We start from the raw sequence: 25,127 nt of genomic DNA on the forward strand, positions 1-25,127 counted from the left end.
TCAAAGGCACTTGGGAGTTTAGCTAACTTTAAACTTGCAAGTAGTTGCGCTGAGTCAATGGGACTAATCGAAAGCCTGAGGATAGGCACGTGCTTAAGTAACTCACTGAATAGGGGCCAATTTGAGTCAATCTTCCATTTTTCCCACCCTCTTTGCAGTCTGAAATATACTGCTTTCTACGGGATAGTACTATGGAAGAAAAAGAAATAAACAGCAACAAGGCAGAGAAACTACCTTATGGGCACCTGAATATTTATCCTTCAGTATTTTGGCTTGCCAGGGATGCTGTTTGATCAATAATTTTACACCGCCCCTGTTTCTTCTTCCAGTATCTGTTTGCATTATAAAATAATTTTTAAAAATTCCTTTCCCAAAGTATATGGGAACTTACGATACTTTCTGCTATTAATCAGGAGTGTCACTACATTCATGGACCAAGATGAGACAATGATAAGGGCCTGCATGAGATTTCCCTATATTACATTAGATCCACTACTGGATTTTTTAATTCTTAAAAGTAGTGAAGGAGATTTGTTTATGTTTGACAGTAAACTATACTGAGAGGCTATCAAATATCAATACAAGAGTCTACTTATAAATAAAACATATGTTAAATATGGATTTAAAAATAGAGTAGCAACCATAGCAACTTTTATCTGGGAGTGCATCAGTGTTCTAGCCTTTCTAAAACTGCATGTTGACTGCAGGACTGTATTCAAGAACAATAATTTAGCACTTATCCTAAATCCTTTTCAAGTATTTAAAATGGTGATTCATTGCATTAACTTTAAAAATGTGTACTTATATTTCTATGTTTTATATGTATTATACACTTTCTCGTTGTCGAGACAATATATGAAAGCTAAGAAGAAAAGGAATAACAATTTAAAAATTCTAGAAAATGAAACAACATCCTGTGGAAGGCTAACCACATGGCCAAGACGTTGTTAAACTATCCTGATAACTCAGCAGAAAATTACATCTAGGGAAGCCTGCTACAACCAATGTGCAAATGAAGCTTGCAAATATTTGGAAAAACTCAGATAACTGTAAATTATGTTCAGAATTCAAGTTTGATATTTTTCAATCATCACTTTCAACAAATGTATCAAAAGCAAGGACTTCATGCTGTATTTTTAAAAAAATCCCAGTTTATCTGAGACACTAGATCATTATGTTTGTAAATTTTTAAAGATGCCCAAATGATTTTCAACTAGTTCCCTGAAGCTCATGATAAATGCTGTATCTAAGTTTCTAAAACCCTCAGATGCAAAGTGTGTGTGTGTCACTATTTAAAAAAAAAAAAACATACAAGATATTTGTGTTTTGTCCCCATAATGACATGCAGTTTATTTTATATTATAGATCTACTAGTAAAAAGTTTTTTTCAGATGTCACACACATCTGTCAAACTTGTTAACAAAGTGCTGATAACCTCTAATGTGGAAAACAAGATTTAAACCGATTTTTAAATAAGGATAAAACCATACCAGTACCATTTAGCATTTTTACGCACCTTTAATGGGGAAAATTTAAAACTTAAAAGAGAAAAATCCAAGTCAGACAACCTTAAATACAATATCTGTAGGAAGATTCAATCTCATTACAGCACTATTTGAGTTGCCATCACAAAGATTGTGCTTCTCTATCCTTTTATACAAAAACTAGTTTTGTGGGCTTGTAACTGAGCTTCAAACCTCCTTCTTTCCTTTTTCTTTTTCATGTATTCAACTCCCATACTGTTCTTCACTGTTTGCTCTATCTCCATCTTTATTTTAAAATATCAAAACATACATTATTCACTTTCGATACAACTCATGTTATCTTTGTTTTAACCCTCATCCTTCCTTTCTCTATTGTTTTCCTTTGTCTAGATTAAGTGTTCTACATTGATTTCATTTAAATTTTTAAGCTTCTCAGGGTAGGGGAATTTTTTTAAAATTTGAGTAAAGCCCTATCCTATTGTGCTTTATAAATGTGAATAATAATTGTAATACCTAGTTATTGCTGTTCCTCAACAGATCTCAGTGTTTTACAAAGGAGGGAAATATCATTATACCCTTTTTACAGATGGGAAAACTAAAGCACGCAGGTTAATGACTTGCCCAAGGTCACCCAGCAGGTGAGCAGCAGAGCCAGGAATAGAAATCAGATTTCCTGAGTCCAAATCCACTGCTCTATCCTCTATACCACACCCTATGATGCTATTTTGTACAAAGACATGGCATCAGGACTCTGGTCTAATGGTTACAGTGGGGAACTGGTAGTTTGATTCCCTCATTCGCCAATTGACTTGTGACCCTGAGCAATTCATTTAGCCTTTCTAGGTCACAAATTTTCTCCAACTATAAAATTGGGATACTACTTTCCTGACAGAGCTGTTGATTAGCACGTATAAAGGAGCTTTAAAACCTTCACAGAAATTTTCTAGGTCTGGTTTCAGCCCAAAGGTGTAGGGCTTTTTTGGACCATTTGGAAAGGCTAGGCTGCTTTTAGTGCAAGGAGAGTGAAGTAAGTGAGAGCTGTTGGGTGCTGTCAAGGTTCCTTCCCCCCTCTGAACTCTAGGGTACAGATGTGGGGACCTGCATGAAAGACCCCCTAAGCTTATTCTTACCAGCTTAGGTTAAAAACTTCCCCAAGGTACAAACTTTGCCTTGTCCTTGAACCCTAAGCTGCCACCACCACCCGTGTTAAACAAAGAACAGGGAAAGAGCCCACTTGGAGACATCTTCCCCCAAAATATCCCCCCAAGCCCTACACCCCCTTTCCTGGGGAAGGCTTAATAAGAATCCTCACCAATTTGTACAGGTGAACACAGACCCAAACCCTTGATTTTTCATTGTTCTTAAGATCCAATCAGGTTCTTAATAGAAGAATTTTAATTAAAGAAAAGGTAAAAGAATCACCTCTGTAAAATCAGGATGGTAAATATCTTACAGGGTAATCAGATTCGAAACATAGAGAATCCCTCTAGGCAAAACCTTAAATTACAAAAAGACACAAAAACGAGAATATACATTCCATCCAGCACAGCTTATTTTACCAGCCATTAAACAAAAGGAAATCTAACTCATGTTCTAGCCAGATTACTTACTAACTTAACAGGAGTTGTAAGGCTGCATTCCTGATCTGTTCCCGGCAAAAGAATCACACAGACAGACGAACCCTTTGTTTCTCCCCCCGCCCCACTTCAGATTTGAAAGTATCTTGTCCCCTCATTGGTCATTTTGGGTCAGGAGCCAGCGAGGTTATCTTAGCTTCTTAACCCTTTACAGGTGAAAGAGTTTTGCGTCTGGCCAGAAGGGATTTTATAGCACTGTATACAGAAAGGTGGCTACCCTTTTCTTTATTTTTATGACAGGTGCCCATCAGTTTTTGAAAATCTAGCTATTTATGTAGATACCTACATATGCATTTCAGAGCCTAACTTTAGGTAGTATGTTGTTTTTTGTTTTTTTAATTTTGGACAAAATGCTGACATTTTAACAGGAGATACCTCTCTTCAGAGAAGGTTGCCTTACTGTTCTATGGAAAGTTTTGGAAAGTATGGAAATTTTTTCAACTTATTCATCCTCAGAACCACTACTAAAAAACAGCCAGGAAATGCCTGTTAAGATTGCATGAAGAACCTTTACTCTAGCTATATAGATTACATTACTGTCTTTAATGATGTATGTACATGCACAAAAGCTCCATCTCATACTATTTCTCAAAACCTCCAAAACAGCTTTAAAAGTATTTACAACTTCGTAAGTTTCATCTTGTATAGTGCACAGGGCTTTCATAGGTCTTTCTAGCACAGACAATACAATACACATGTAATATATGTGTCTATGGTTGTGGGCAAATCGTACAACACAGAAAGTGTGTGTGTTGTGATAAAGACCAAAGGGCAGCAGGAGAGCTATATAAGTTCGATGGGAGCTATATAAGCCCCAGGATGATCAGGGCCTTATTCCCATGGATTGAGGAGAGGTTACTACAGGTTAATTAGAGCACCTGGAGCCAATTAAGACCAAGCCAGAGACCTAATTTAAAAAACCCTATTCAGTCAGACAAGAGAAGGGAAAGAGAACTGACTGTAGTTTGGAGGAGTACCAGGGGAAGACAAACGCTGCCCAAGCAGAGCAGAGGGACTCTCCCACACAGAGGACCAAGAGAAACCCTGCCCAAGGGGAAAGACGGTAAGGAGCCAGTGAAACTGAAGGGGCTGGGACCTGGAGTAGGGGACGGACCCGGGTCCCTTCCCCGTTCCCCTTCTCTCCCTCACCAGGGCACTAGTGGAGGCATCAATGCCCAAGAATAAGGGCAAGGGGCAGCACACTGACCCACCACACCAAGGAAAAGCATGGGACCCACCACAATAGTGTCAGCCATTTGCCACAGTGTTCATATTAATGATTATACTGTAATGCACACATACAACAGGGAAGAGTTAAAGTTCTATGTGCAATCTTTGATCTGGCTTTTCCTCAGCTTTAAATCTTAGGCTGAACCCATCCAACCGTAACGTTCTGTTAAAGCGGTTTGCTGATGGACAAATGCGGTTTGATCACATTTCAATTATTTCAGGTTACATGTTTGTTTTTTAAACTTTTATTATTCAAAACACATTTTACTGAGACCAAGGCCTATTATACTGACCAAAATTGGGCTCTGAGGTAGCACTGAGCATTCTCTGTCTCAAGTACTTGGTTGGCTGGTTTCTGCTCACAAGCTCAGGGTCTAATTGATATCCATATGGGGGGTCAAGAAGGAGGCTTCTCCCAGGACAGACTGGCAGTGATTTTGGGAGGTTTTGGTCTTCCTCTTTTGGTCTTGTGTGGTTGTGGGTCACTTGCCAGGATTATTTGGGTGTATCTCATAATCATTTGCCTGTCATGGGGGGGGACCTCGGGCACTAGTGCACCTCAGTCCCTCTTATTCTCTGCCCCCGGCACATAACAGTCTACGTTTCTGTGAGCTGTAATACTTTGGTTTAATTTTGGTTTGGGGGTTAATGTGAGAATCCTGGGTGGCCTGTGATACACAGGAGGTCAGACTAGATGACCTCGTGGTCCCTTCTGGCCTTAAAATCTATGACTCTATAATTGCAATTACAATGCTAATTTTTTCAGCCAATTACTGAAAGATGAAAATTTCATTAATCATACCACTCTAAGCATGTAACCACACCCTCCTTGGGTTGTAATTCCACCAGCACTGAAAAATTGCATAGAGTGAGATGATAATGAAAACTTGGAAGGGAGAACTCCAAAAAAAAATCCCAAGTGCTGCAAGAAATTGTGTTGACGACTGAAGAGGTAGTGCTGTTCCTTCTAAATCAGCCACCAATCCCGCAAAGTGAAAATAAGGAAAGCTATGCTGCTCTGTTTTAGAGGAGAATTTCTTACTATCACTACCACCAGTAGGAGCTCCAATGAAGACCAGCCACCACTATTATAATCAGTGTCACCTAACTCTGCTCAGAGCATTCTTGTCCAGCACCACCAGTTGATATTTCAGAAACAGAGTATTCAATCCTCTCTCCAAACTTCCTGAATAAAGGATGTTCAAACCCACTAAAAACAGTGAAAAAAATTACCTGTGACATAGCCAACCAAAGCCCACTACCCATCACCTCCAGAGTTTCAGTCAGTATGGCCTTATACAGATCCTAGTGTTAGTTAGACATTGAAAAAGCCCACACTATACCACTCACCTCTGACAAAGACACAACACAGAGCTGAATGTAATGCACATGGCTCGTTGCACCACAGCCCATTTGGTCTTGTATCTTCTCTAGAAGAATCACACAGTGATCAATGGCTCCATGTCTACTTGGCAGCCGGTATCAAGCGGAGTGCCCCAAGGGTCGGTCCTGAGGCCGATTTTGTTCAGTATCTTCATTAATGATCTGGAGGATGGCGTGGATTGCACCCTCAGCAAGTTTGCAGATGATACTAAACTGGGAGGAGAGGTAGATATGCTGGAGGGTAGGGATAGGATACAGAGGGCCCTATACAAATTAGAGGATTGGGCCAAAAGAAATCTGATGAGGTTCAACAAGGACAAGTGCAGGGTCCTGCACTTAGGATGGAAGAATTCCATGCACCTCTACAGACTAGGGACCAAATGGCTAGGCAGCAGATCTGCAGAAAAGGACTGTCATAAATATAAAGGGAAGGGTAAACCCCTTTGAAATCCCTCCTGGCCAGGGGAAAGCTCCTCTCACCTGTAAAGGGTTAAGAAGCTAAAGGTAACCTCGCTGGCACCTGACCAAAATGACCAATGAGGAGACAAGATACTTTCAAAAGCTGGGAGGAGGGAGAGAAACAAAGGGTCTGGGTCTGTCTGTAGTCGTCTTTGCCAGGGACAGAACAGGAATGGAGTCTTAGAACTTTTAGTAAGTAATCTAGCTAGGTATGTGTTAGATTATGATTTCTTTAAATGGCTGAGAAAAGAATTGTGCTGAATAGAATAACTATTTCTGTCTGTGTATCTTTTTTGTAACTTAAGGTTTTGCCTAGAGGGGTTCTCTATGTTTTTGAATCTAATTACCCTGTAAGATATCTACCATCCTGATTTTACAGGGGGGATTTCTTTATTTCTATTTACTTCTATTTTTTATTAAAAGTCTTCTTGTAAAAAACTGAATGCTTTTTCATTGTTCTCAGATCCAAGGGTCTGGGTCTGTAGTCACCTAGGCAAATTGGTGAGGCTTTTTACCAAACCTTGTCCAGGAAGTGGGGTGCAAGGTTTTGGGAAGTATTTTTGGGGGAAGGACGCGTCCAAACAGCTCTTCCCCAGTAACCAGTATTAGTTTGGTGGTGGTAGCGGCCAGTCCAAGGACAACGGGTGGAATATTTTGTACCTTGGGGAAGTTTTGACCTAAGCTGGTAAAGATAAGCTTAGGAGGTTTTTCATGCAGGTCCCCACATCTGTACCCTAGAGTTCAGAGTGGGGGAGGAACCTTGACAAGGACCTAGGGGTTACAGTGGATGAGAAGCTGGATATGAGTCAACAGTGTTGCCAAAAAGGCCAATGGCATTTTGGGATGTATAAGTAGGGACATTGCCAACAGATCGAGGGATGTGATCGTTCCCCTCTGTTTGACATTGGTGAGGCCTCATCTGGAGTACTCTGTCCAGTTTTGGGCCCCACACTACAAGAAGGATGTGGAAAAATTGGAAAGCGTCCAGTAGAGGGCAACAAAAATGATTAGGCGACTGGAACACATGACTTATGAGGAGAGGCTGAGGGAACTGGGATTATTTAGTCTGCAGAAGAGAAGAATGAGGGGGGATTTGATAGCTGCTTTCAACTACCTGAAAGGGGGGTTCCAAAGAGGATGGATCTAGACTGTTCTCAGTGGTAGCAGATGACAGAACAAGGAGTAATGGTCTCAAGTTGCAGTGGGGAAGGTTTAGGTTGGATATTAGGAAAAACTTTTTGACTTGGAGGGTGGTGAAGTACAGGAATGCGTTACCTAGGGAGGTGGTGGAATCTCCTTCCTTTGAGGTTTTTAAGGTCAGGCTTGACAAAGCCCTGGCTGGGATGATTTAGTTGGGGATTGGTCCTGCTTTGAGCAGGGGGTTGGACTAGATGACCTCCTGAGGTCCCTTCCAACCCTGATATTCCATGATTCTATGAGCAGAAGGGATGACAAAACAGAACTTCAAAGAACAATACAGCCCTCAGAGCAGATAAGCAATTACCAAAACCATCTTTTAAGTTACATTCTGCCTTGATTAAAAAACTCCCCTTGTAGTTTTAGTTTAAATCATTCTCCATCTCCCGTCCCACTAAAATACTGCATTATGTTAATGATGTACACTGACTTTTTTTGCGGGGGGGTTGGGTTTAAACATTTTTCTGCAGTGTTAGCAACCCAAATATTGGAGCAGAAGCTAATTTACACCAGTCAAAAAGTGAAACTGATTAGTTCCTTTTCCCCATCTAAGCTGTGCACAGAAGTGCAAAAGGAAAAACAGTATTAATGGTGAAAAGTAATTTTTTTTTTTTTTTGCTTTCACAAGCTAAAGTGTTGTTAACAAATCATACCAATTTAGAAAGGAGACTGAAAAGCTTAGAGTACAAGTAATTAATATGGACTCATAAGAAGGGCCATACTGGGTCAGACTAAAGATCCATCTAGCCCAGTATCCTATCTTCCGACAGTGGCCAATACCAGGTGCCCCAGAGGGAATGAACAGAAAAGGTATTTATCAAGTGATCAATCCCGTCACCCATTCCCAACTTCTTGCAAACAAAGGCTAGGGACACCACCCATGCCCATTCTGGCTAATAGACATTGATGGACCTATCCTCCATGAACTTATCTAATTATTTTTTGAACCCCGTTACGTCTTGGCCTTCATACCTTCTTCTGGCAAGGAATTCCACAGGTTGACCGTGTGTTGTGTGAAGACTTCCTTTTGTTTCTTTTAAACCTGTTGCCTATTCATTTCATTTGGTGACCTCTAGTTCATGCATTATAAGAAGGAGTAAATAACACTTCCTTATGTACTTTCTCCACACCAGTCATGATTTTATAGACCTCAATCATATGCCCCTTTAGTCGTCTCTTTGCCAAGATGAAAAGTCCCAGTCTTATTAATCTCTCCTCATACGGAAGCGATTCCATACCCCTAATCATTTTTGTTGCCCTTTTCTGAACCTTTTCCAATTCCAATATATCTTTTTTGAGATGGAGCGACCACATCTGCATGCAGTATTCAAGATGTGGGCATACCATGGATGTACATAGAGGCAATATGATATTTTCTGTTTTACTATCTATCCCCTTCTTAACAATGCCCAACATTCTGTTCACTTTTTTGACTGCTGCTGCACATTGAGTGGATGTTTTCAGAGAACTATCCACAGTGACTCGGAGATCTCTTTCTTGAGTGGTAACAGCTAATTTAGGTGCCATCATATTATATATATAGTTGGGATTAGGTTTTCCAATGTGCATTACTTGTAATTTCTCAACACTGAATTTCATCTGCCATTTTGTTATCCAGTCACCTAGTTTTGAGAGATCCTTTTGTAGCTCAACACAGTCTGCCTGGGACTTAACTATCTTGAGTAGTTTTGTATCATCTGCAAATTTTGCCACCTCACTGCTTACTATTTTTTCCAGATCATTTATGAATATATTGAATAGGACTGGTTCCAGTACAGACCCCGGGGGACACCACTATTTACTGCTCTGCATTCTGAAAACTGACCATTTATTCCTACCCTTTGATTCCTATCTTTTAACCAGTTACCAATCCATGATAGGATCTTCCCTCTTATTCCATGACAGCTTACTTTGCTTAAGGGCCTTTGGTGAGGGATCTTGTCAAAGGCTTTCTGAAAAGCTAAGTACACTATATCCACTGGATCCCCCTTGTCCACGTGCTTGTTGACCCCCTGAAAGAATTCTAGTAGATTTGTGAGGCATGATTTCCCTTTACAAAACCATGTTGACTCTTCCCCAACAAATTATGTTCATCTATGTGTCCGACAATTTTGTTCTTTACTATAGTTTCAACCAGTTTACCTGGTACTGAAGTCAGACTTACCGGCCTGTAATTGCCAGGATCACTTCTGGAGCTCTTTTTAAAACATTGGTGTCACATTAGCTATCCTCCAGTCATTTGGTACAGAAGTGAATTTAAATGATAGGTTACAAACTATAGTACTGAAATTTCACATTTGGGTTCCTTCAGAACTCTTGGGTGAATACCATCTGGTCCTGGTGACTTATCACAATTTAGTTTATCAATTTGTTCCAAAACCTCATAAGAACATAAGAATGGCCAAACTGGATCAGACCAAAGGTCCATCCAGCCCCGCATCCCGTCTACCAACGGGATGCCAGGTACCCCAGAGGGAGCGAATCTAACACGTAATGATCAAGTGATCTCTCTCCTGCCATCCATCTCCACCCTCTGACAAACAGAGGCTAGGGACACCATTCCTTACCCATCCTGGCTAATATCCATTAATGGACTTAACCTCCATGAATTCATCCAGTTCTCTTTGAAAGACTCTTATAGTCCTAGACTTCACAACCTCCTCAGGCAAGGAGTTCCACAGGTTGACTGTGCGCTGTGTGAAGAAGAACTTCCTTTTATTTGTTTTAAACCTGCTGCCCATTAATTTCATTTCATGGCCCCTAGTTCTTATATAATGGGAACAAGTAAATAACTTTTCCTTATTCACTTTCTCCACACCACTCATAATTTTATATACCTCTATCATATCTCCCCTTAGTCTCTTCTTTTCCAAGCTGAAAAGTCCTAGCCTCTTTAATCTCTCCTCATATGGGACCCGTTCCAAGGTAATCGCTCTCACATCCTCAGCCGTGAAGACCCATGCAAAGAATTAATTTAATTTCTCTGAAATGGCCTTATTGTCCTGGAGGGCTCCTTTAGCATCTTGATCGTCCAGTGGCCCCGTGGGTTCCTGCTTCTGATGTACTTAAAAAAATATTTGCTATTACTTTTGAGTCTTTGGCTAGCTATTCTTCAAATTCTTTTTTGGCCTTCCTAATTATATTTTTACACCTCATTTGTCAGAGTTTATGCTCCTTTCTATTTTCCTTACTAGGATTTAACTTCCTTTTTGCCTCTCACTGCTTCTTTTACTTTGTTGTTTAGCCACAGTGGCACTTTTTTGTTCTCTTACTGTGTTTGGCGTATACATTTAAGTTGAGCCTCTATTATGGTGTCTTTCAAAAGTTTCCATGCAGCTTGCAGGGATTTCACTTTTGGTGCTGTACCTTTTAATTTCTGTTTCACTAACTTCCTCATTTTTATGTAGTTCCCTTTTCTGACATGATATGGTACAGCTGGGCTGCTGTGATGTTTTCTCCACCACAGGGATGTTAAATTTAATTATATTATGGTCACTATTACCAAGCAGTCCAGCTATATTCACCTCTTAGACCAGATCCTGTGCTCCACTTAGGACTAAATCAAGAATTGCCTCTCCTCTTGTGGGTTCCAGGACTAGCTGCTCCAAGAAGCAGTCATTTAAGGTGTCAAGAAACTTTATCTCTACATCCCGTCCTGAGGTGACATGTACCCAGGCAATATGGGGATAGCTGAAATTCACCATTATTATTGTGTTATTTATTTTTGTAGCCTCTCTAATCTACTGGAGCATTTCACAGTCACCATCACCATCCTGGTCAGGTAGTCAGTAATATATCTCTACTGCTATATTCTTCTTATTTGAGCATGGAATTACTATCTATAGAGATTCTATGGTACAGTTTGGTTCATTAAAGCACAGAATCAAATGAAGTAAAAATCTTACTTTCACATATAGTGCCATTCATCCACCAGCACGACTTGTTTTGTCCTTCCAATATATTTCTTACCCTGGTATTACTGTGTCCCATTGATTATCCTCATTCCACCAAGTTTCTGTGATGCCTATTATATCAATATCCTCATTTAATACAAGGGACTCTTGTTCACCCATATTATTTAGACTTCTAGCATTATAGGTATATAAGCACTTTTAAAACTTGTCACTTTTTAGCTGTTTGCCATTACACGATGTAATTGAATGGGACTCTTTTTCATTTGCTGTTTCTCATCAGATCCTATCCGTATTTTATCATCTTCCATCCTTTCCCCCTTACTAGGACATAGAGAATCTCCATTAATAGCTCCTCCCCTAAGGGATGCCTCTGTCTGAACCACATGCTCCTCTGCCCCATCAGCTTTCCCCCAGTCCTTAGTTTAAAAACTGTTCAACAACTTTTTTAAGTGCCAACAACCTGGTTCCATTTTGCTTTAGGTGGAGCCAATCCTTCCTGTGCAAGCTCCCCTTTTCCCAAAAGTTTGCCCAGTTCCTATTAAATCTAAACCCCTCCTTTTCCTTCTAGGCTGACAGTATGAATCCAGCATAGGTCAACAGAAAGTCATTAGTATCTGCCATGAAGGATGATTGCCATGCAAAAAGGGCATAAGGATGGGTAGAAAGAAAAGGATTATCCTTAAGGGTTCTCAGAGTAATGTGCGCATGTCATCTCCTATGCTTCAGGACACCAAGAAGGAATTTCCCTGCTTTCCTCCATGTACACTGTTATACTACTGACCAAGCATATTAGAATAGCGCACTTGCCTTTCTCCAAAACTTTAGACATTGGCTGATACCAGAGGCTGGATACCAGATTTGATGGATTATTCATCTGCTTTGGTATGTCAAATTGTATGGTACTGTGATGTGAAGGGCTAATCTTCAGAGGTGGGAGAGGCATCTACATGGGGCTACGGAGATATATAAACAACTATACCTTTTAATTAAATATTACTATTAATTATCAATCATCTAATAATGTAAATTCTCTACCCACCAATACTAAGACTTTATAACTTATTTCAATCTGAATTCAAGTAAACACAGTCTGTCTATATCTTATTGATATACCGGTTTTTGGTTTGTGGCCTATGTAAAGTCACAGTGCAGTGGTTAGATGGCAGGTGCATATGTCACATCCTCCTCTCCACTTCTAAAATAAAAAGGGAAAGGAGAGGAAAAATAAAGGCTCTGCTCTTACCTGATTGCTCTTGTCCATCAGCTGATTGATGGTTTCATTCTGTTTCACCATATCACGTTCCAGTTTCTTATATTTTAGCTTCCAGTGTCGAATGGATTCCTGAGCTTTCACTTTCAACTCTTCTTTCTTCTTCTCAGTCTCTAGCCTAAGGGTCTCAGACTTCCTGAATTCAGCAAGGTACCGATCTGCTTCCTTAGTAGACTCTTCAAGTTGCTTGGCCAGCTCAGCAGTTTGGAGTTCAGTTTGCCTACGTTCACTCTCACAGGCCTTGTAGCAGCTCTGTATCTCCTTCAGCTGGTCCAGCATCCTTTGCTGCTGCTTCTCCCTGTTTTCCAAGTCAGATGTTAACACCTGTATACAAACATATTGTATTATAAAAGTACAGTCCTTAGAGATACACAATATGAAATAGTAGTAAAGCAACATACAGTGTAGCTTATGAATAAATCACTTTCCAATTTATAGATGATGTGCAACAACTTAGAAGATCATTATAACTAAAGATAGAAAAACCTGTTATATCACAGAATACATCTCCCTATAATGGCAACTCTTAGTGCTCCAACAGAGGGCACAAACAGTACATTTATATTATCTTGAATTTTACTGTAAGTACCTGGAATCCAAATAGTCCCCTTTTGGTGCTTAAAATCCTGGCTTAAGTTTTGTGACTGAGGCCAATATCTAATACTTAATCACAAGTCAAATATTCCCTCACTCAACCACCTGTTCCTGAATGTTTCATAAGCAGACAAAAAAATTTTAAAAGGGTTGTAGCGGGGTGGTCACCCGCTCCTGCCTTAAAAGGCTTAAAACAGCCCAGGGAGAGGGCTGTGGCAGGGAAGGAAGAGCAGGGCTGATTGGGAGAAGCAGCCTCAGCTGGGGGCCATGCCCCAGTCAGGCCACGGCTGGCTTTATCAGGGCCCTGCTTGGAGCACACAGAGTCTCCTCTAGCTGTGGGGGAGACAGGCCTGGCTCCTGGGGAGCATACCAGGGTACCTGAGGTGAAGCAGGGCTGGGGAAGGCCAGAGGGGTGGGGAGGCTCCAGACTGGAAAAGCCCCAGGCTGCAGGACTGGCAGACGGCCTAAGACAGGGTACTGAGGTTGTAACAGGGCAGCCCAAGAGTAGGCGGAGGCATCAGGTCCAAACCCCATGACGACTGGCTTATACAGATTGCAGTCGGCCCGAGTGAAAGGGGGCTAGATGGTGACTGGCAGTAGTCCATAGGCTGAGGCAAGGTGGCGATAGAAGGTGGGGGGTTTCCCGGGGAGGGGCGACCCAGATCTGTGGGGTATTGCCTGGAGGGGCAGCACCCCAGGTAAAAGGACACCGGGGTCCGGGAGGGACACAGGGGCCAGTGATGGCAAGACACTGTCAGAGGGCACTCCGGAGCTGGTAAAAAGAGCTAATTCCCAGACAGCCAGTAGGAGGCGCTGCTGGGTAAGTCTGCACCCCGTTACAAGGGTTTTATTAAAAAAGCAGTGACCAGAACATCCCTCGGCCCACGCCGCTTTCTGCAGCCCCCATTGGCTGGGAACAGTGAACTGCGGCGAGTGGGAGCTGTGATCAGCCAAACCTGCGGATGCTGCAGGTAAACAAACTGGCACGGCCTGACAGCAGATTTCCCTGACAGGCCGCATGGCAAAGGTTGCCGATCCCTGATCTATGCTTTCCTTCTATTTTAATTTTAATATAGAAAGGTCAAAAGGAAATGTAATTTTAAACTTCTTACATATTCTGACATTCATCGCTCTCTACATAAATGAGTCTGCAGCCTCTCCAATTTATACAACCATCTTTCTGTATATTAAAGCTCCACAAATGCTTCATGAAATAGCATGGGCAACAAAATGGCAGATGAAATTTAATGTTGATAAATGCAAAATAATGCACATTGAAAAGCCTAATCCCACCTATACATATAAAATGATGGGATCTAAATTAGCTGTAATCACTCATGAGAGAGATCTTGGAGTCATTGTGGATAGTTCTCTGAAAATATCCACTCAATGTGCAGTGGCAGTCAAAAAAGCTAACAGAATGTTGGGAATCATTAGGAATGGGATAGATAAGACAACAGAAAATTTCACATAGCCTCTATATAAATCTATGGTACATCCACATCTTGAATACTGCATGCAGATTTGGTCGGCCCATCCCAAAAAAGATATTTTATAGAATTGGGAAAAGATACAGAAAAGGGCAACAAAATGATTAGGGGTATGGAACAGATTCTATACGAACAGAGATTAATAAGACTGGGACTTTTCAGCTTGGAAAAGAGACGAGTAAGGAGGTCTATAAAATCGTGACTGGCATGGAGAAAGTAAATAAGGAAATGTTATTTACTCCTTCTCATATCACATGAAGTAGGGGTCATCAAATGAAATTAATGGGCAGCAGGTTTAAAACAAACAAAAGGAAGTATTTTTTCCACACAACACACAGTCAACCTCTGGAACTCTTTGCCAGAGGATGTTGTGAAGGCCAAGACTATAACAGGGTTCAAAGAAGAATTAGATAAATTCATGGAGGATAGGTCCATCAATGACTATTAGCCAGGATAGGCAGGGATGGTGTGACAGGAGATGGATCGCTTAATGATTACCTGTTCTGTTCATTCCCTGTGGGGCACCTGGCATTGGCCACGATGGACCTTTGGTTTTACAGAGTATGGCCGTTCATATGTTCTATTTATTAGCAATAATTTTGCTTATGTATCATGTAATCTTTGTTTCCCCCATTTCAGTGATGTTTGTAGAAACTTGATTTTTAGTGTTCACCCAATCTGGCTGCCTTCATGGGTCCAGAGGCAACTTTATGTTCTAGAATGTTTGACATCGGATTTTGAGACCTTCACCTCTTTTTCAGAGAACAGCAGATGCTGAAAGAGCACGGGGAGGCAATAGGCTCAGCTTCTAGAAAGAGAAATCTGACTGTTATGACTCTACAGTTAACCCCACTAGCCAATACAGTTGCAACACTGAGCCTCCAGAAGAAGCCATGTTCTATTACAGATGACGAAAGGGAGATGTTCAAGAGCTGTAAGAGTCTTCCCATGCTGTCAGCAGGAAGGATGATTGCCATGCAAAAAGGGCATGAGGATGGGTAAAAAGAAAAGGATTATCCTTAAGGGTTCTCAGAGTAATGTGCGTATGTCATCTCCTATGCTTCAGGACACCAAGAAGGAATTTCCCTGCTTTCCTCCATGTACACTGTTATACTATTGACCAAGCACATTAGAATAGCGCACTTGCCTTTCTACAAAACTTTAGGCATTGGCTGATACCAGAGGCTGGATACCAGATTTGATGGATTATTCATCTGCTTTGGTATGTCAAATTGTATGGTTCTGTGATGTGAAGGGCTAATCTTCAGAGGTGGGAGAGGCATCAACATGGGGCTACGGAGATATATAAACAACTATACCTTTTAATTAAATATTACTATTAATTATCAATCATCTAATAATGTAAATTCTCTACCCACCAATACTAAGACTTTATAACTTATTTCCATCTGAATTCAAGTAAACACAGTCTGTCTATATCTTATTGATATACCAATCCAGCAAAGGCCACAAGCAAAGCACAGGGCACTTATTAAGTGGATGATCTCATAATATTGTTGACAAAGCATCATTATCTTGGTGCTTATTCTCAAGATTAACTAGACAAAGAAAAAGAAGCACACAGTGCTATTTTATCTTGGTAAAATCCTGAGTTTAAAGCGTAGATGAAGCCACTCTTGGATTCCAGGCTTTCCCAACAACACACTCTGAGATCACTGAACAAAGTAATTGTCTATTTCTGGATTAAATTTTATGACTATTTGACCTATAAAAAGTCCTAAGTGGCTTGGAACCTACCTAAGGGTATGTCTACACTACGAAATTAGGTCGATTTTATAGAAATCGATTTTATACAGTCAATTGCATATGTCCACACTAAGCACATTAAGTTGGCAGAGTGCATTCTCACTACCGCGCTAGCATCGACTTACAGAGCGGTGCACTATGGGTAGCTATCCCACAGTCTCCGCCACCAATTGGAATTCTGGGTTAAGCGCCAATGCCTGATGGGGCAAAAACATTGTCGCAGGTGGTTTTGGGTACATGTCGTCAGTCGTCCCTCCCTCTCTCCATGAAAGCAACGGCAGACTATCGTTTCGTGCCTTTTTTCCTGGGTTACCCGTGCAGACGCCATACCATGGCTAGCTTACACTGCAACTCTGCTCTCCTGCAACTCTGCAACAGACAGTGCAGTAGGACTGGTAGCCGTCCTCGTCGGACATGTAGCTTGGCCAGGGGTTCTTGGAACAACTTCCCTGCCCAGCACCTAGCAACCTCCATGGCATGGTGTACAGCTCCACCACTTCTGCCGCAACTCTGCTCTCCTGCGAGCTGGAGGCTTCTGCCTCAGGCTGCTCTCTCAGCCGGCAGCACCATGTGGTCGCTCCTACCCCTTGCTCCCATGGCTCATGAAGCCTGGACAGTAGTAAGGAGCAGTTCAACTATAGGCTGAGCAGGTGCAGAATGGTGGTAGAATGTGCCTTTGGACATTTAAAAGCTCGCTGGCACTGTTGGTTAGACCTCAGCGCAACCAACATTCCCATTGTTACTGCTGCTTGCTGTGTGATCCATAACATCTGTGAGAGTAAGGGGGAGACATTTATGGCAGGTGGGAGGTTGACGCAAATCGCCTGGCATCCGATTTTGAGCAGCCAGACACCAGGGCGATTAGAAGAGCACAGCAAGGCACACTGTGCATCAGAGAGGCTTCGAAAACCAGTTTCATGACTGGCCAGGCTACGGTGTGACAGTGGTGTGTGCTTCTCCTTGAGGCAAACCCGCCCCCTTTGTTGATTTTAATTCCCTGTAAGCCAACCACCCTGCCCGCTTCGAAATAAAGTAACTATTGTTTTGAAACCATGCATTCTTTCTTTATTAATTAAAAAAAATGAGATAACGGACAAAGTAACCCAGGTGAGGTGGGGGAGGAGGGAAGGACAAGACCACATTGCTTATTTTAGCCACACTAAAAATCAAACTGTTTGAATGATAGCCTTCTGTTGCTTGGGCCATCCTCTGGAGTGGAGTGGCTGGGTGCCCGGAGCCTCCCCCACTGCGTTCTTGGGCGTCTGGGTGAGGAGGCTATGGAACATGGGGAGGAGGGTAGGCAGTTATACAGTGGATGCTACAGGGGTCTGTGCTCTTGTTGGCTTTCCTGCAGCTCCAACAGACACTTCATCATGTCAGTTTGCTCCCCCATTAGCCTCAGCATCGTGTCCTGCCTCCGGTCTTCATGCTCACTTAATTCTTTCCTGGCCTCTACCACTGAATGCCTCCATGCATTACCAGGGATCAGCAACCTTTGGCACGCGGCAGGCCAGGGGAAGCTGCCTGGCAGGCCGGGCCAGTTTGTTTACCTGCTACGTCTTCAGATTTGGCCAATCGCAGCTCTCACTGGCCATGGTTCGCCGATCCAGGCCAATGGGGGCTGCAGGAAGCGGTGTGGGCAGAGGGCTGTGCTGGCCACCACTTCCCGCAGCTCCCATTGGCCTGGAGCAGTGAACCAGGGCCAGTGGGATCCGCGATCAGCCAAACCTGTGGACACGGCAGGTAAACAAACCAGCCCAGCCCGCCAGGGGGCTTTCCCTGGCGGGTCACATGCCAAAGGTTGCCGATCCCTGCATTAAGCTGTGCCCTATCAGTGCGGGAGGACTGCATGAGCTCAGAAAACATGTCATCGCCAGTGCAGTTTTTTCGCCTTCTAATCTGCGATAACCTTAGGGACGGAGATGACAGGGGGAGCGTAGTCACATTCTACGCTCTATGATTCTGGGGGGACTCCATGGTCACCTGTGCTGCTGAGTTCGCCATGCTGACCAAACAGGAAATGAAATTCAAAAGTTCCCGAGGCTTTTCCTGTGTACCTGGCTCGTGTATCGGAGTTCAAAGTGCTGTCCAGAGTGGTCACAATGGAGCACTCTGGGATAGCTCCTGGAAACCAACAACATCGAATTGCATACACACAACCCCAAATTCAACCCAGCGAGGTCAATTTTAGCACTAATCCCCTCGCCAGGGAGGAGTACAGAAATCAATTTTAAGAGCCCTTTAAGTCGACAAAACAGGCTTGGTCGTGTGGATGGGTGCAGGGTTAAATCGACCTTACACTGCTAAATTCGACCTAAACTTGTAGTGTAGACCAGGGTTAAGAGAAATCCTCTCTCCTCATGACATCCTGCCACAGCTGTAGTCAGTGAAGGCATCTCAGAGGAAGCCCCACTGTGAAGAAAGAGAGGGTTGCTAGCAGGGCATTCTACACTAAGGCCCCAGACCACTAACTTGTTTCTTCCACAGGCCTCTGATAGCCCGGTTTGTTAGCCTTCAGGGCACATGTTTTTTACTCCCTCACCTGTGAGGAGAGGAGCGTTCAGTAGGGCTGGTTAGTGGTGGTATGGGACTCCAGATTGTGTGGGCAGGTTGATAAGTTCTTTTTATATTTATACTCTTGCTGCATTACTTGATTTGATTGCCGGTAACTGACGGGTCTTTTTCCTTATTAGTGTATTTTAAAAAGTGATTGCCAAGAGTGCACAGAGCATTGAATGTATGCTCTTTTATTGTAGTTTGTAAAAAGAAAAAAAAAGAAAAATCCTAAATATATAAATATTGGTTAACCAGTCATTAAGAGGAGGAGGGCAGGTGCTAACAGCAACATCTCTTTACTATAGTCCTGCCTTTCTCAAACAGAATTTTTCCCTCACTGCATGCACATACAATTAACCTTAGTAAGAGTTAGAGACCCTGAACAACCCAGAACTAGGCAAGGTATGGATTATGAAGTAGCAGTTTTCTACTCATGAGATGCTTTAAGAATAATGAATGAGACAGGCAATGATTTGTTAATGTCATTGTCTACTCAGGTTAATAATTTACAAAACAATAAGCATGAATGGTTTTAACTCCTGTCTTTAGCACAGGGCAAGTACCAAGTTAGAGGCAATGTACTTAACCTCTTTTGGCAGAGTACCTCATATAACTATTGAGCAACTCCTTCGGGCTAATCTAAAAATAATAGTGTTAGATTTCAGAGGAAGCAGCATTCAGTCTTCCTTTGCCAGAAGCAAGAGCTAGCCTAATGCAAGGCCTTGGGAGAGGAGCAAAATGATAAGTGGGTAAAAATGGGGAAAGCCCTAGAATCCCTCCTTCACCATCAAAACAAAGTTGTCACCCTTATTTTACAATTGACTGACAACTAAACAAGATTACATTACTTTTTGCATTGTTCTCTGGGCATTCCTTGTAATGAGTATGAAGAGGCAGGGTGATTTAGTAAATAGGACACTACACTGAAAGTCAACCTGGGTTCTAATCCCAACTTTACAAATGACCTGCTGTGTGACCTTCAACAAGTCACTTCCTTCTCTGTACCAGTTTTTCTCTTTGCACTCACTGTCTGTGTTGTCAGCTTAGATTGCAAGCTCTTCTGGACAGTGACTGTCTCTCATTATGTATTTGTACAAAGATGAGAAAAATGAGACTCATATCTCAGTTGGGACCCTTAGGCACAACTGTTGTACAAATATTAAAATAATAAATAAGAATACCAAACTAAATCTTACAGCTATATCAACAAAGTAAAATGGGAATGTGTCTACTGGTAAAAGTGTAAATATAGAGAATGATCACAAACTTGCTCTACTATCCTATTACACAAATGATTTTTGGCTCATCAAGAAAAGTAACTGTTTAAACTTGTAAAATCTGCCTGAGAAGAGAATTTAAAAAAAAAAGATACTTAAGCAGCAATATTTATATACCCAAATGAGTTTAATTTCAAGGGAAGATGCATATTAAACGTAACCTTTGAAGGCTATGGATTCAAATTTGGAACACGGTAGAAATTAAAGCAGCCAAATAAAACATCAGAAATCATTACGCCTACCCTTCCACAGCTTTTATACAATGGCTAACCTTTTGATTCATGTACCAAACAATATTTGATTACATATGCTGTTATCGCTTTCCATTTACTGACTCTGGTGACAGCATAAGGGATGCGAGTCCAAAATAATAGGTTCTCCAAACTTTCTGGGTCATTAAAAATAATTATTTCTCCACAAACCATAAGAGAACACATCTTGTTCATATAACTACATTTTCCATGTACTTGTTAATGAAACATTATTCTAAGCTTAAGCAAAGTAGAGAAAACAATGTTCAATTAATTGAAGACACTCATCTCACTGTGGAGAAGTAAAATGTTAACCTCCATTTTATAAATAATAATATTCACTGTGGGGAAACATTTCTTTGGATTATTTATCCTTATGCACAAAGAGACATATTTATCTTATAGACACCAGCAACCAGTTTGATTTCTACCAGGGAAAATCTGGCCTGTGGATCTAAAGAATTAATTCAAACATATGTTCTTACATTTTACTTAACAATTCCTGCAAGTGAAATAGAACTTTCTATCTAGAAATAAATAAACCAGTCTTGCTTTACTTCATTTTTTTATATTTATTTTTGTGGTTCTGCCAAGATAGTCATTCAACCCATCCCCACATTCAGCACAATAGGAACTGCCTGAGGGGAAGAATTAGCTTTGCATATTTACCATTAGAGCTATTGAATACATTGAGGGTGACACAAGGTGACATTGGCCCTTTATGAGGGAGCAAGGCAAGTGCACCTATGCCTGGTCAGCAGACCCCAACTGGGCTACAAGAGAAGACACCTGGGCCTTAGAGGGGTGAAGCATGAATGAATCAGGCTGGAGAGTCAGTCTGAAAAGGGGCAAAGACAGCAGACATAGGGTATGTCTATATTGCATTTAAAAACCAACTGCTGGCCCATGTCAGCTGACTCAGGCTCTCAGGGCTCAGGCTAAGGGGCTGTTTAATTGCAGTGTAGACTTGCAAGCTCAGGAAACAACCAGGGCTCTGGGACCCTCCCACCTTGCAAGGTCCTAGGGCCCGGGCTCCAGCCCAAGCTCGAACATCTTCACCACAATTAAACAGCCCCTTAGCCAAGCCCCAGAAGCCTGAATCAGCTGACATCAGCCAGCTGTGGGTATCTAATTGCAGTGTAGGTATACCCATAGGGCTCTCACTGATAGCTCCCTGGGAATAGGCAGACAGACCTGAATCAGGAAGTTCTCTGGGAGTGACTGCCAAAGTCCCCTATGAGGGAAGGCAGTGGGAACCTGCTGAGAGAAACCCAGAGAGTCAGAGCCAGAGAGCTGAAAAAAGCAGGCACAGCAGGAAGCTCCTAGAAGAGGCTGCCAGAGTCCCTTGGGAGACAAGGCAGTAGGAATCTGCCAGGAAAAAGTGGCCCTCCAGGCAGAAAGCCCTAGCTGGCAGTGCTCAGTGAACATAAAGAAGATTCCTGCAAGAAGCCCAAAAGCAGGAAGGACAGAGTTGAAGGGGCGAAAACACTGGGAGCTATAGCCTAGGATGGGTTGAGGAACTGATTTTCTCTGTTTCGCTTGTGTTTCAATAAATAAAATTGCCTGGAAAGAGACTCTGGGTGTGGCAGTGGGTCCTTTGTGAGAGGGGGAGAAGGCCAGCTTATTATGTAAGCAGTGTCAGGATGAGCTCCACCCTGACATCTGGTGGTGAGGTGTGGCAAGTTGTGGAAAAGAACTTCAGGGGCCGATCTCATTTGCATAGGCACACCCACCACGCCTAGAATGAGACCATAGCTGCCCAAATGGTCACTTTGGCTGCTGTGGGATCCCCAGTGTCTCTGTTATTGGGGCAGGAAGAATAAATTGTTATTACCCTGATTATGGGAACTGTGCTTGGAACTGTACGTGGCCTTTTGTTACGATGGAGGGATTCACCATCATCTAAGTAGCACTCGCTAGGCAAGGGTCATGGGTTCCAAAACTGTGTGAAGGGAGAGAGGCTGGGGACAAGTATTAATACTTGGTGGCATGGGCCCCTTGGTGAGGGCCTTACATGCTGATTGCACTTCCTCCTCTCTCCACTGTGAAATATCAGAGCTAATTTTGATTTCATTAGAAGTCTAGTTATAGGCTGCTGAGCTCACTTTGGGCTGACAGTGCACCAGCACTGGGGCTCCCCTACTATAAGCTGAATTCACCTAAGAGCTGAAATCACTGAGTGTTGTGTTAAGTAGTGGGGGAGCCTGAAGATATATTGTGGAGCAGTTTGCGGGACGGCTGGTGAAGCAGTTCGACACGGAGCAGTGTGTGGATGGCAGGAGCTGCTTGTGGGCCGTGGAGCTGAGTGAAGGAGTTCGTGGGGCGGCTGGCGGAGCAGAGCGCAGCTGAGCGAAGGAGTTCGTGGGGCGGCTGGCGGAGCGGAGCGCAGCTGAGCGAAGGAGTTCGTGGGGCGGCTGGTGGAGCGGAGTGCAGCTGCGCGAAGGAGTTTTGTGGGGCGGCTGGCGGAGCGGAGTGCCGCTATGGAGCTATGGGGCGGTCAGCTTCAGATCACGTAAGGTGCCTCTTACCCCCGTCCCATTTCCACCCAGGTTGGGAGGTAAAGCTCCGCCGATAAACTTCCGAACTCTGGGGCTGCCCTGACCAGGGACAGAGACTTTTGGGGCATTGGACTTTTGGGGTTGCTGGACTCAAGAACCAAAGGGAAAAGGGCATGCCCCAATTTGCCTGGGGTGGGGTTGTTTTTGCTCATGGGTTGTGTTATGAATCCGGTTGGTGGTGTTTCCCCAACATAATGCCACATTGTTTCTCTCTGTTATTAAAAGACTTTTGCTACACTCAGACTATGTGCTTGCGAGAGGGGAAGTATTGCCTCTTGGAGGCGCCCAGCGGGGGTGGTATATATTTGTCCCAGGTCACTGGGTGGGGGCTCGAGCCGGTTTGCATTGTGTTATTGGAATGGAACCCCTAGATATTGAACCCGGCCCTTGTTGCTGCCAACTCTGACGGGCAGAAGGGTTACATTACATGGAGGAAAAGCCAGACAGTACATCAAGACAGAACCAGATTGATTTATCTTGAAGCCAGAAGCCAATCCAAAACACCAGAAAGCCTGAAACAGGAAAATATAGGGTAAGATGCAGTAGATATGTTGTTCACTAGAGAACAGAAAGAAAAGGAGTACTTGTGGCACCTTAGAGACTAACCAATTTATTTGAGCATGAGCTTTCGTGAGCTACAGCTCACTTCATCGGATGCATGCCGTGGAAACTGCAGCAGGCTTTATTTATACACAGAGAATATGAAAAAATACCTCCTCCCACCCCACTGTCCTGCTGGTAATAGCTTATCTAAAGTGATCATCAGGTGGGCCATTTCCAGCACAAATCCAGGTTTTCTCACCCTCCACCCCCTCACACAAATTCACTCTCCTGCTGGTGATAGCCCATCCAAAGTGACAACTCTTTACACAATGTGCATGATAATAAAGTTGGGCCATTTCCTGCACAAATCCAGGTTCTCTCACCCCCTCACCCTCCTCCCAAAAACCACACACACAAACTCACTCTCCTGCTGGTAATAGCTCATCCAAAGTGACCATTCTCCCTACAATGTGCATAATTAAGGTGGGCCATTTCCAGCACAAATCCAGGTTTTCTCACATCCCCCCCACCCCCATACACACACAAACTCACTCTCCTGCTGGTAATAGCTCATCCAAACTGACCACTCTCCAAGTTTAAATCCAAGTTAAACCAGAACATCTGGGGGGGGGGGGTTAGAAAAAAACAAGAGGAAATAGGCTACCTTGCATAATGACTTAGCCACTCCCAGTCTCTATTTAAGCCTAAATTAATAGTATCCAATTTGCAAATGAATTCCAATTCAGCAGTTTCTCGCTGGAGTCTGGATTTGAAGTTTTTTTGTTTTAAGATAGCGACCTTCATGTCTGTGATTGCGTGACCAGAGAGATTGAAGTGTTCTCCGACTGGTTTATGAATGTTATAATTCTTGACATCTGATTTGTGTCCATTTATTCTTTTACGTAGAGACTGTCCAGTTTGACCAATGTACATGGCAGAGGGGCATTGCTGGCACATGATGGCATATATCAAATTGGTGGATGTGCAGGTGAACGAGCCTCTGATAGTGTGGCTGATGTTATTAGGCCCTGTGATGGTGTCCCCTGAATAGATACGTGGGCACAGTTGGCAACGGGCTTTGTTGCAAGGATAAGTTCCTGGGTTAGTGGTTCTGTTGTGTGGTATGTGGTTGTTGGTGAGTATTTGCTTCAGGTTGCGTGGCTGTCTGTAGGCAAGGACTGGCCTGTCTCCCAAGATTTGTGGGAGTGTTGGGTCATCCTTCAGGATAGGTTGTAGATCCTTAATAATGCGTTGGAGGGGTTTTAGTTGGGTGAAGGTTGGCTGAAGGTGACGGCTAGTGGCGTTCTGTTATTTTCTTTGTTAGGCCTGTCCTGTAGTAGGTAACTTCTGGGAACTCTTCTGGCTCTAAATAACAGAACGCCACTAGCCGTCACCTTCAGCCCCCAACTAAAACCCCTCCAACGCATTATTAAGGATCTACAACCTATCCTAAAGGATGACCCAACACTCTCACAAATCTTGGGAGACAGGCCAGTCCTTGCCTACAGACAGCCCCG

At 42.9% G+C, this 25,127-nt stretch overlaps 1 protein-coding gene across 10 annotated transcripts in view; it reads right to left on the minus strand.

Moving 5' to 3' along the window:
* The window catches only part of CEP128 (centrosomal protein 128), a 446,026-nt gene that overhangs the window by 296,378 nt on the left and 124,521 nt on the right, over positions 1–25,127 (minus strand). For all 10 annotated transcript variants that reach the window (XR_012159510.1, XM_073349335.1, XM_073349336.1 and 7 more), the window contains one exon: positions 12,548–12,898. Coding sequence is in view for 9 of the 10 variants with exons in the window: in XM_073349335.1 (XP_073205436.1) it covers positions 12,548–12,898 (351 nt within the window). In the remaining variant the exon portion in view is untranslated. The remainder of the gene's footprint in view (positions 1–12,547; positions 12,899–25,127) is intronic.

Source organism: Lepidochelys kempii, chromosome 6 (genome assembly GCF_965140265.1).
Source record: "Lepidochelys kempii isolate rLepKem1 chromosome 6, rLepKem1.hap2, whole genome shotgun sequence".
NCBI classification, from domain to species: domain Eukaryota; kingdom Metazoa; phylum Chordata; order Testudines; family Cheloniidae; genus Lepidochelys; species Lepidochelys kempii.